Here is a 13,065-nt window from a genome sequence, read left to right as displayed (position 1 = left end):
TCCTGCGGCTTGTCAGTGCCGCTACGGTTTCTCAGGGAATGAGCCCTCTAGGAGACCACTGCCGCTCTCCACAGCTCTTCTGCTTGGGGTGTAATCGAAATCAAACAATAGTATGCTATGAATCTACAACAGTCTCCACAAAGGAAGCACAAGGAGAGGTGGAGACACACCTTTAGGGCAGGTGGTGGTAGATGGTAATGTGCGTGTTTTCATAATACAGGAAGAAAAAAGCAAACCCCAAACAGAATTCAACGTTATTTAAAATGACCTTCAAAACAAAATGAGGCCCTCATCACTTCAGAGAACTGTAAAATCTCATGGAAGGAGTCTGGAGTTACAGAAACAGCGGAGACCATTTCAAGGTAAATGTCACAAGCCTGTCTCCCAGACACTTATCTGTTCCCAGGGTCAGCACGGAGCCGCACCGAGCTGGGCAAGGGCTGGTGTGATCTCTGGGGCTCGCCTGGGCATTGGCTTGTGTAGGCGCTGGAACTGCGGCTGGCTGTGCGGCTGATAAGGTCAGGAGAGCTCCCTCTCAGTGGACATAATCTCTTTATGGAGCTGCGTCCCCTAACGGCACCCTGGGAGGAGGTGCCTTCCGACACGATGTGGGCAAAGTGACTGATGTAAGGATGCCTATGACTCGGGTCAGGCCCAAACTGTACCATTCAGAAACTGCAAAGAAGACAAAAGGTGGCAAAAAAAGCAGACTTTTGTAAAATTTAGAAATAGTGATGACAAGCGGCTCTGCTGCTCAGAAACTACCACTTCCACTGGCGGGATCATTGTAAGGGGACCACAGAGCAGAGCCCCGCGAGTGGGACCGCTGGTGGAGGAGCTGCGTTTGCATTCGGACTTTAGCTCAAAACTGCCAGGTAATACTTGAGTCGATCACATCTTCACTGCCGATGGAACAGGTGGCCCTTGGGAGCCGTGGCAAGTGACAGGCAGGGGTTGGTGGAACGCTTTGGGCTCCTGCCCTGTTGCTGGGACAGCTGAGGACCCAGCTCAAAACTGCCCATGGTACTTCCCAGTCTGACCCAGTCCCAGGCCTGCAGCTCCCACAGCTCACCTGAAACACTATGACATATCAGAAATATTTTGGGTTTTTTTTGCTTGTTTGTTTGGTTTTTGTGGCTGTTCTCATGTAAAATAGTGCCCAACTCTGACCCTCCTCACCAGCTCCTGGCACTACTCTAACCACGTATCAGCCATGAACTTTCTGAAGCCAACACCTACTTAAAACACTTAAATAGCTCAGCCAAGTAACTTGTTTAAAGAAGATGCAACTTAACCTCCCACAGTGGACTATTTTGCTCTTTTCTTTCTGGAGTAATTGGCCTTCTCTCTACCTTACTTCACATTTTTTTCAGTTCCTGGCCATTTCTTCACTCTATTTGAATGTTGATTGTGCTGAGATTTTTTTCCCCGCTGCACAATTAACTAACCTATTAATCTTTTCAACTGAAATCTGAAGACGTTTTCTTTTCCCTATAGTAAATACATAAAAATTAACAGGTATTCAAGAACAAAGAGAGAAAACCAAACATTACATGCTGCAGTAGCTACCTGAAATTACTAAGAAACAACTGAAGAAGCTGAACCAGATGACATTATTCACAAATAATTTATACTGACTGTCTTTTTAGTACCATGTAAATTCTATAGAAATATTGCATGATGTTCCTGTTGTGTCATTTACAGAGAACTGTTATTAGTTAGTAGCTTCTCTGATGTTCAGACTAATGCCTTCCCTGTATTCAGATACGGAATTAAGGGACTAGAGCATTCATACCTGAAAAGGTGGTTATAGTTTGAGGAAAACGTACAAGCAGAGAAAACCACCCCAAAACGATAAATGCAAAAATTAGATAATTTTCTGAAAACAATGGGAACCCTAATTCAGGCCCTACACCTCAGACTTCCACATTTACACTGGCAGCTCATGCAGGGGCAATCTGGGCTAAGATGAATTGTTTAATTATCTCCTGTGATCACAATCCTTATAAGCCTCGTGTTCACACCTCCCTAGTTCTTCTCATTTTGAATCACACAAACTTTCAATTTCCACATGAATATGAGCTGTCCTGTGTCTTTAAAGCTGCATATCTAGGAGGAGGGAATGAAATATGAATCTGATACGCAGTCACATACAATTAAGGGCTTTTTTCCCTGGTTCAAGTTCATATCTCAAACCTTAAAAAAACCCCACAAGCCACTGGTGAAAGATTTACACTGATATTGTGGATAAATCACTTCAAAAGTAACCTGTGGATTGGCCCACATAACCTTATTCCACGGTTGACTACACAGGTGAATATCACGTTATGAGTTAATGACATCTCACTAATTTGTGAAAGAAACCTCACAAGCTGCCTTTGCAGGAGACAGGCTGACACAGTGAACTTGATCTTGTGCGTGACTCCGATGGAAGGAGTGGGAACTAAGAGTGAAAACACTGTTAGGAGATTGACAGCACGTAGTATGATCAGGTCTACCAACACAAAAGCATAGTAAAAGTCATACTAGTAAGGGCAAGGATCCAGCTGCTCTGGTACCTTTTTGTTTCTATGACAATGGCCAAAACCATATGCCTGTTGGTGGAGCAAGGCCACCCAGAGCAGCGAGTGGCTCCTGATGACTCTCCATTGCCTACAGAGCTGGCTCAGAATTCATGACACATACATTCAAGGCCACATGCAAAACTAAAGGGGAAATGCATCACTTCCTTGCTCCTCAACACCACGGGCACCACACCTCAACAGGGTAAAGGAAAGATTTTGATCAGCCATGGTCAAAAGGTATTTAAGATCAAACTCTGCAATGTGATACTTCTCCTTCTTGCTTACACTCGTGCCTATGAACAGGTGTAGAAAGTGTAAAGGGGAACGAAGAAACAATTTATATGACAGAAAAGCTCAGCTAACATCTCAGTAGAGTTTCATGAACTATGATGTACATGACAGAAACATACATTAAAATAATTTTAGCCTTTCAAATAATATTTGAATGACCTGTAATTTAAATAAAATGACTTAAGTATTTTTTTCAAGACTTGCCAAAAAATATTTTTTACTCATCAGTGCAACGCAGAAACATTTGAAGGAAAAGTAACATTACAAAACTAAACAGGAAGGGAAAAAAGCATCTATGAAAATCCAGTGGGATTTTCATGCTGGAGAAATTTCAGCTTTGTTAATTCACTAGTCAAAATCTAGCGAGTAAGAAAATAATTGAAAAGCATACTGCTCCTTTTTCTCCAGAACAGATGTATTTTAACAAGAATGATTGCACTTCATCACACCAAAATTATACTGGAAGCATGCAGGTATAAAAATACCTTCTGAACAGCAGGGGTTTTAGGCTATTTATTTGGCTCACAGCCCGTTTGACTTCAATTCATGATACCTTGCTCGCCCGCACTGGATACACAACAGTGTGCCGCTCAGCTCCCTTCCAGAAGCAGTCAAGTGCTTTTCTTGATGGGCAAACCCAACTCTTGTCCTAGCTACAGAGTTGGGGTCAGAGCCATAGCAGGGCCACGGCCAGCACCCAGTTTGTCTCCAGCACTAGCACACTGGCTTCTTTTCCACCCCCAAGTCCCAGAGCACACAATCATCCCTTCCCTCCAGTACCTACAGTGATAAAAATATCACTGTAGCTAGCTGCAACACAGACATCTCATTATTTTTGGGCACTTTGAACCAAAAGATGATAAAAATTAATAATTGTGTCTTGGTGCCACAGGGGCGCCACAAGAGGTTCAGAAAAAAACAGTCATATTAAGGGCCGTGCAGTGTGTACGTGGCAGTCCCATCCAGAGGATGCTATCATTAGGAAGTGCAGATGTGAGCTGCTCTGTAACGCTTCACCTGGGGATGGGTTTTTCTACTTTTCAGGGTAATCTGCAAAGCCCATGTGAACTGCAGTTTTTTCCTAGAACACTAGCTAGTTTTTTGTTTCAGTGATGGACAATTAATTTTACAAGGTACTCTGCTGATTGACAGCAAAAAGCCATGCAGCTTTACTTTGGATCTGAGATACTGCAATTGCAGGGCTATAATGAGGCCCGTTAGTTGTAACACGTACAAGCATAACATGCCTTTTCACCTGCTACTGCCTGTATGCCTACATCGAACTAAAACAGCAGAATGTGGAGCATCTGTAAATACATTGTGCTTTAGGTTCAACTTCCATCTGCCAACATGCCTGCGTTGTAAATAAACTCAGACAGCTTTGAAAGAGTGTGTGATGGATTGCTATCATCCCAGGCTTGAGTTTTGTAGCAAATATGGATCAGGTGTGGCTGAAGCCACTTTCGGGCTTGCAGGCTTGCTTTGTAACTCAGTTTTAAAGGCAGTTTTACGAGGTAGCGCAGACAGTGTAATATCAGTTTCGAGCTTCTTACAGAGCCAGTTCTACACATGATAGACAACCTCACTCAGTACCTTGTTTTCATTGAAATTAGCGATGACAACTCCAACAAAGAGGGTCAGTCCAATCATGCAGCCAAGGAATACAAAAACATGAATGTAGATTCCATGGATCTGAATAGACAAAAATACGATTAATCATTAAAACAAATCAAAGTATGTGCTGTAGAATTCAAAGACTCTGATGTGTTTCCTTACCGGCCCAACGCGATGAATAATAACATCTCTGACTTCCACCCAGCCTTTTAATGAAAGAACTTCGAATAGTGCCAGCATTGCATTCCCCACATTGTCAAAATTAAAATTCCGAGGATTTGCCCTGAAATGCAGTACACAAATAGGAGTGACTTCAGCAATACAGTTGTTCTTTCTATTTGTTACTTTGATTCTTCATAGTCTAACTAACATTTAAATGCCTTGCCAAGTTCAGGTGAAAGCCTCTGGAATATATCATTCAAAGTTCTGTCTCAAGAATAACAAAAGAATAGCAACAGCAATAAATATGTGCAGCATAATCTTTCTTGATCCCTATTTATGTTTTATTTTGTTATTCAGAATCTGATTCACAGTAATAAAATTTAAAACATGTTGCTGCATTTTAGTGATTTTGTCAATGAAATTAGCAAAATACAGCACTCATTAAAAAAACGGATCTGATGGCATTGGCTAAATTCTAAAATAAATTTACCTGAAGGAGGCCAGTCTCAAACGCACATAAATCGTTCAGAGCCCAAAGTCAGTGAAATTGTTTAGAAAATGTTGTTCCTTATTTCATTATCATCGGGAACTGATGCTCTAAAGCAAAACTTACTGTGAGGACATCATATCTGCTTGCCTTTCTTATACCACATGCTCTGACCTTTTGTGTCAGTTGAGATTCAAGGGGATGTTTCCAGCTGAACATTTTAAGTATCCTTTTTGGGATAGGTTTGCACATTGCTCTACCTCTACAATCCCAGACAGGTAATCCAAGATGCCCAATTAATATTCAAGAATTTACAAGGTAAGTAGTTGTATTCCAGAAGAATTTGTAAGTGCTTGGTGCTTCTGAAAAATCCAACATTCAGTGAAAAAGAGAGCTCTCAGACGTAGTTCTTTCTTTTAAATTTGGTCCTTATACATCTGGCTCTTGAAAATCTGGCCTGACACAGCCAACAGGTGGTATAAATATCCTTGCAGTAAAACATTTTTTTGCAATAACAAAAAATTCCCCAAAGTTTACAGTCATGCTGATTAGGACAGTTTTTGCTTATTTCTGGATCAAGCTGAAGAGGATTGAATTTGCTTACTTGAGGAAGAATTTGTTTGAAGCATACAGAAACAAAGACTTCTGCAGATGTCAGAGTTTCACTGACTGTTCAAATCACAGCACATTATTTCATTAGTGTAGGATGGCTCTGAATCTACCACTGCTGGTACATCCTTTATCCACGCACAGAGTCAATTAAAATAATTGTGGCTGTTTAGCTGATTTTGCAAAAAGCCAACCAACTTAAAAATATAAACAATTAAAGAGAGGGGGATTTTGCCTGTTCAGGCATTGGGAAATATTAAATGGACTTTATCAGAGTACTAATCATAAACATAAAGTTAGCTCTTCAGTCATGTTTTACTGCACTACTGCACCAGATACACCACAAGGATTCCCTGCGCTGGAAAGGGAAAGAAGCTGCTAGCTGGCATGGTTGACAGCCATAGAAGAGAAAGACTGGGTTTAGGTATGACTTGCTCATTGGTGGTTTTTTTGTGGGTAGCTGTAGGCAGGTTGATTTCCATTTCTTTTTCTTCCCATCTTTTCCTATGTATTCTTAGGTTCTGCTGTTGATGTATGGCTCTCAAGATGTCTTCACAATAGTACTAAAGCACAATTAAGTGATAATTTTGGTTCAAGTCAATAACTCCCGCTGTAATAGTAATCATCTCTAATTCCTATCTAGGTTGAGCACCTACAGGTATTTTATTCCTTTCTGCTTTATGAATAGAACAGCAGGTAAGTGGAAAAGTGTCATATATCTGTGTTTTTACTAAATATACCAGAATTTTTACCCTTACTATCATTTGAGTTACAATAAAAACCCTCCATCAGCAGTTTAATGCCATGACATTTGAGGCATTTTATATATCAACAACTGAGTTTTTGAAGAAAGATAGTCCAATGTGTAGCAACTCACCAGACTCGTGGCACCCAAAATCCAGGCTTTTTCTCTCCAGGTCTTAACTTTAAATTGAGATTTTTGGAAACACTTACATTTATTCTGAAGATGCCATGACAATCTTCCTGTAGTGAAATAAACCACAGCCTGAGATTAAACAATGGCCCGTGAGAGGTGCCAAAATGCCAGTATAGACAGCACATTTGCCATGATGGGGAGGCAATGTAAACAGAAATGAAGGGTTATTCACAGGTCTGGGTTTAATAGTCATGGACGCTTACCCAAAGGAAAAATGCATCTTAGGAAGGACTCAAAAACTCCTTCTCCTTCCAGGACTGAGAGTGCTTTTCATTTTGCAAGACTATCTGGCCTTTCACCTCTTCCCTAAAAACCACCGCTCTCTCTAGGTGATGACGACATTTCTCCAAATGGAGTACGAAACACTATTAACTTTCTTTATGTAACCTACGTAGCGTTCCCAGTGTTTTGGACTCCAGCAGCCTAACCTATTTTATAGCTGCTGACCTAGGAATGCAAAGATGTCATGTTCATTCCATGGTTAATTCCGCGAGACATCCAGTCCTTTGCAGATAATACAGCTTTTTCAGACAGTCCCAAATATTTGAACTTGCTTTACTTTTTTACATGAAAACCCAGCCTCACCCTCACTCCCTCAGTCCTTTATCACCATTCCCTCCATCGTCATGCTTCGGAACAAGAAAGTGCCCAAGATCTCCATCTCTCAGTTGACAGCTCTGATGGCCCCACTAGCTTTCCCCAGCAGGCAGAGAGAGCCCAGCATACTATTATTTCGAAGCAGGAAAGCAATTCTTACCCTAGAGATGATGTGTGGATCATTGCATTTCGCCAGTTTTCCAGCAAATAGCTGCACTCCAAAGCTTGCGAAAACAAGCATTAATGTCAGCAAAAGAATAGAAACCTGCAAAGATGAAGTTAGGCTTGTCAAGCTCTCCTCCTGCAGGCTTGAAAAAGGGGGTCAGAGCCTTCTGTGAACTGCAGGGAGGATCATTTTGTTGTATACACCGGGAGACAAGGCTTTCATAACCAACATGTTACTTTAGGTTCTGATCCAGTAACCTGGTGCTGTCTTATTATTCATATTATTATTATTACCATATAATCTAAGAATTGTAGATAAGGATAAAAGCTTTTTTGCACTCAGTGTGCAACCTTGCTAAATTCTGCATGCATAAGAACTGCCATTCACTTTAAAGAGAACTCTTCAAGTACTTAAATATGTGCTGCTTCTCTTTTGCTGAATCAGGCTTTACTAATTAATCTGAATAAGCCATTGTTAGATATAGAAATCCAAGATAGCTACAATAAAGATATGCATGAGCAAATTATGATGTAAATATCTTTAATAGGATACAGTATCTATGAAATGGTAACTAGCTTTATACCTTTTGTCCTTGTTCTATTACTGCCTGCAAATACTTTGTAGCTTAGCTTTTTATAACAACCTGACCTAATACAGTATTCTGTTCAGGAATAAAATGTCTGTTGTTTAGGCTGACGCATATCACTTAGGGAAAGTTGAGTCCCAAGACGATAGATGAGGTTCTTCTGATGAAGAAATCACAGACTATTATTATTATTATTACTGCATAATAATGATAATAATAATAAAAACAGTGACATAACAATGAGATCCAGATCTGTGATGGAAAACTGCATTGTCTCTGGTTGTCCCTCAAAAAACTTGGATATAGAGACCTTCAGCTTGGAAGCCAGGTTTACTTTTGTTCTTGCAGAGCTGCCATACCCTACTTCTCATCTTCCTTTCCCCAACTAGAACTGTGAATATGGGTTAGATTTTATTTCAGTAGTCCTTGTATATAATTATGGACGAATACATACTGAACAAATAATATAATTTATAAAAGAATTATTACAACAGCATTATTCAGTATAAATGTAAATGAGTTACTTATATTCCTAGTTTTTAACCTGTTCTGTGGTCATCTGCAGTGGTAGCTACAATGAAAAGTAAATAGACAACAATGGAGAAAAGATCAGGAAACATAAACCTTATAGCAAAATGGTATCTTATTACTCCTCCATATCTCCTTTTTAAGAACAAGAACAAAACAATTGGCACATACCAAAAAGATTTCCTTAAAGCCACTAAACAGCTCTCTCACCACTTTCCTCATCTGAGGGACCAGTTTGAAAATTCGAAGAGGTCGGAGGCAGCGGAGCACCATTAAGAGCTGAGCCCCAGATTTGGCAGGGACGTTCTGAGGCATCCAGCACAGGAATATCAAGCTTACCTTGAGGAAACAGAGCAGGAAAAGGCAAAGAAGCATTAGGCTTACAATGTCTTACTTGACATAGGCACAGCATAGAAGATGTGCTATATAAATATATAAATAAGCACTCCTCTTCCTTAAAATTAAAAGGAAGATCAAGGCAAAAGAAGCCGAATTTAGCAAAAGGACTTGGATCTCCTGTGCCTAGATGATTGTCCTAACTAATGGACATCAGCTTCAGCCTCTGTCTTCCCCTTTGACTCGAAATCTGTTTTATTCTTTTCAGCAGATGAAACAGTTCCAGAAGAAGAAATCAAATTGGCTGATTCAGAGCATAGACACGGACTATATTCTTGTAGCAGGCAGCATCATTTCTCTCCCCCCTTCTCATTTCAAACACAGACTCTACCCTGAAACTGAGATATCCTCACCTGCACACTCTGTTAACAGTTTCCTTGCCAGTTTTCCCTACCACTTTGTTACAGGTAAAAGTAGTTTTGTCACTGTGTGGTTTTACCACACAAATATTATATATACATTTGGAATGTATATAAAATGCTGTTTTCAAGCAGCATGGTTCTGTCTTGTAGCCTGAACGATCTCTGACAGATAGCTATTGATTATAAAGTCTGTTAATTACTTTTTATCTTTTTTAAAAAGTATTTATAAAGTCAATGTTGTTATAGGGGGACAGAGGTGAGAAAGTTACAAAGAGGTAAGCGCACAAAAAGTGGAGGATCAAGCTGACATCATCAATATGATTTAAAACATAATATCATTTGTTAAAAATGACAGTGGTAAGAGACAGCCACCCCACCAAAGCAAAATTTGCCAGTGCTCCTCACTTTCTTTCATATTCGTTTAAGACGACCACAGGCACACTTGGAATATCCAAACTACACCACCTAAATTTTCCTTCAGATAAGCAGAGGGATTCAGAGGGATTTCAATGAACTAATGCACATACTGATTATGCATACCACAGTAGGAGTTTTGTTGAAGTATGCACATTTTTATTTATGCTAACAACGGAATCTTTGATACAAATTGATCGTGACAAATTTTATGCAGCACATCTGTCCGGTGGATTAATCTCTGAAAGATTTAATCTAAATCCATCAAAGCCATTTTGCTTAGTGATTTCTTCAGTTAGAAAATGTTTCATACTGTATTATACTGAGCACTGGTTTTGACACGTTCTGTGGTGTTTATTGTCATACGTGAAGGGGAAACGGACCCCCTTCTCTTGTATTTGAATGGAATGCAAGAAATCTCCAGGGGACAAAGAAAACAGTAGAACAATTTTTTCCTGCGAACCAGTACTGATAGGTGTGGAATACAGAAAGACGCTGCTTTGCTTTCTTTCTGCCATAGCAACACCAGCAACAAGGATGTGCCCTTCTGTCAAATGATAGAGGCTTTTCAAACATCTTCTATAAAGCAGGAGAACTGTCAAGAGGGGAGGAAGCAATGAATGGCTAAGAAATACATAAAATAAAAATTCTCCTGCTTAAAAATACCAAAGCAAGGTCAGAGACCTCGAGGTTATTTTGGAATGAAATGAAGTCTGACAATTAAAACAGATCAACAAATAAACATTTAAAAGGGGCCATACAGTGGCCCTACACTAAGTTGCCAGGTGCTTATCGAATGTCAGTGCATTTTTAGATGTCTAAACAGGTATTTGGACACACGGACTGCACATGAAAACAGTGGTGTTTGTACACTAATTACACTACCGCATTTGCACCAAGGTGCAGAGCCAAACTTTTTAACATTAACAAACATTTTATATACCCAAAGAGATCAAAATTAAGAATGCTACAGAAAATTCCCATAAATATAAAAACTTACAAGATATATAAATATGTCCATAACTCCTCCAAAGTCCCTAATAACAGCTGTTGGTGTAAAAAACAAGCCATCTGCCATAATCTTCAGATTAAGCTCAATGCTCATGAATATTACAAAAACATATTCAGCAATCTGAAATTCAAAGCAGAGAACAGTCATAGCTTAGGAACAGGCAGTGGAGAAAAACAAGGTGGCTGTGCTTCATTAAACGTAAAATGGTTCACCGACAGTACCTGGAGTGTTGGAGCATGCATAACTCTTCTAAAGGGGGACTCGAACATCATGGAAATGCAGGAGCATATAGTAACAATGATCATGACCCAGTCCAGGTAAGTAACCAAACCCAGCAAGTCACTGTGAACAATACATAAGGATAACCATTACAGAAATTCCAAGAGGGCTGTGTCCCTTGAATTGTGCCTACACCACAGTTAAGCGCTTTCCGATGAAAAACAAATTCAGCTGAGGAGCGTCAAAGATTTCAGTATTTCAGAAATGCGTAGTAAAACAAGGGAAGTGACATGCAAGAGAAGAAGAAAAGAAGAAAAATCCTCTTCCCATTCATCTTCCTCCCCAAACAACTCCATAGAAAGAAAAACCTTTTTTGTGGGGGAAAAAAAAAAAAAGAAAATAAATATACATGTGCATGCACAGATACATGCATGTGTGAGCTCACACACTTATACTGCAGGCTTATGTGACCAAGCAAAGTTACTTTTGCAGTGCTTACTAAAGCTGATGGTATTTGGTATTTTTCACAGCTCCAGTAACAGGATCTGTTTTAGAACTATAAAAAGAAGAAAAGATACAGTCATTTCCATTTTGTTTTAGTCAGCATTATAATTATACCATGCATCCATCACCTCAAAGTAGTTTATATCCAAAATCAAGGCTACGTTTTATCTTGGTTTAATTTAAAATGTCTGTGTAAGTTTCATTTAATTCTATGCCACTTTAATCATATTATCAAAACAGCTAGTATCACTTTAATTCACGGCCTACCTGTAATTCCTCTAAAGATTCTTTAAACTGCTGATTTTTTGGATCTTGCTTTTGTAAGCAAGGACTTAGTTTTGTATTTTGCTTGGGGTGGGGGATAACCTGCCATTGAATTTTGTTCCAAAGTGCTTCTTCAGGAGTTCTTTCTACAAAACCTCTTGGACCATATCCTCAGCTGACACAAAAATAATCCTTCCACAAGTCCTATTTCTTTATAGAGTCACAGAGTCACAGAATGGTTTGGGTTGGAAGGGACCTTGAAGATCATGTAGTTCCAACCCCCCTGCCATGGGCAGGGACCCCTCCCACTAGACCAGGCTGCTCAAAGCCCCATCCAGCCTGGCCTTGAACACCTCCAGGGATGGGGCATCCACAACTTCTCTGGGCAACCTGTTCCAGTGTCTCACCACCCTCACAGTAAAGAATTTCTTCCTAATATCCAATCTAAATCTCCCCTCTTTTCAGTTTGAAACTGTTACCCCTCGTCCTGTCATTACACTCCCTGATAAAGAGTCCCTCCTTTTATTACTTCTTCAATTGTTTTCTGATGAATATTTCTAGATTCTCCATATCTGAATCTTCCTGTGAAATTGCTCCACCTAACACCCAGAGAGAGTGAGAACCACTCTGTAAGTAATAAGCACATATCTAGGCGAAATGAGTTAAATTCTTGCTCCAGCAACTATTTAGCCTTCATATGCGAAGCAGAATGGCTTCAGCAGGAGAAACTACAAGAATCCTATCCAAGAAGGCTCCCCTGCCCCAACTGGTTAGGGGCACTTTTTACATATCTTTCAAATCCTTGTAGCAAATCATGCTAAGACAGGATCTGCACTGAGGGTTCCTGTATCCCATGCGAGGGCTCTGGCCACTGGGATGAGAAATTGCCATCGCTTTCTCGCTGAGCTTAAAATGAAAAATGGACTGACCTAACTTGAAGCGTTACCAGCAGAAGAGATTTCATGGTTACGAATTACAACAATACAAGAGGCATACAAGGAGAACAAGAGGCATCTTCCACAGGCCAGGTTCACCCACTTACACCAGTCAGTATACACAATATACTGGTTTTGGTGCCTTCCCACTGAACCCACTGACTTTTTTGTCTTCTTAAGCTCCTATCTCTTCCGCACACTGTATACAGTGGCACTCCTCAGCCTTTTTTACTAGAACGAAATATGTATCCTATCTGTTTGAAAAAGACGTCTAGAATATCTTACTTTACTTCACAAGCTGTGTGGGACAACGAATCCTACAATGAAGTAGGTAGGATTTAAATAAACAAAAAAACGACTGTTTAACAAAATGAGTTTACTCTCCTAATTGCAAACGTTTTAATTAAACTGTTGATAA

At 39.9% G+C, this 13,065-nt stretch overlaps 1 protein-coding gene across 4 annotated transcripts in view; it reads right to left on the bottom strand.

Moving 5' to 3' along the window:
* The window catches only part of NALCN (sodium leak channel, non-selective), a 232,194-nt gene that overhangs the window by 21,607 nt on the left and 197,522 nt on the right, over nucleotides 1-13,065 (bottom strand). For all 4 annotated transcript variants that reach the window (XM_074562155.1, XM_074562147.1, XM_074562164.1 and 1 more), the window contains 8 exons: nucleotides 11,444-11,500; nucleotides 10,947-11,067; nucleotides 10,714-10,845; nucleotides 8,713-8,880; nucleotides 7,422-7,526; nucleotides 6,605-6,711; nucleotides 4,632-4,752; nucleotides 4,449-4,547 (listed from right to left, as the gene is read on the bottom strand). In XM_074562155.1, coding sequence (XP_074418256.1) covers nucleotides 4,449-4,547; nucleotides 4,632-4,752; nucleotides 6,605-6,711; nucleotides 7,422-7,526; nucleotides 8,713-8,880; nucleotides 10,714-10,845; nucleotides 10,947-11,067; nucleotides 11,444-11,500 — 910 coding nt within the window. The remainder of the gene's footprint in view (nucleotides 1-4,448; nucleotides 4,548-4,631; nucleotides 4,753-6,604; nucleotides 6,712-7,421; nucleotides 7,527-8,712; nucleotides 8,881-10,713; nucleotides 10,846-10,946; nucleotides 11,068-11,443; nucleotides 11,501-13,065) is intronic.

Source organism: Larus michahellis, chromosome 1 (assembly GCF_964199755.1).
Source record: "Larus michahellis chromosome 1, bLarMic1.1, whole genome shotgun sequence".
NCBI classification, from domain to species: Eukaryota; Metazoa; Chordata; class Aves; order Charadriiformes; family Laridae; genus Larus; species Larus michahellis.
The sequence above is the reverse complement of the archived record's forward strand: the minus strand, read 5'-3'. Positions and strand labels throughout refer to the sequence as shown.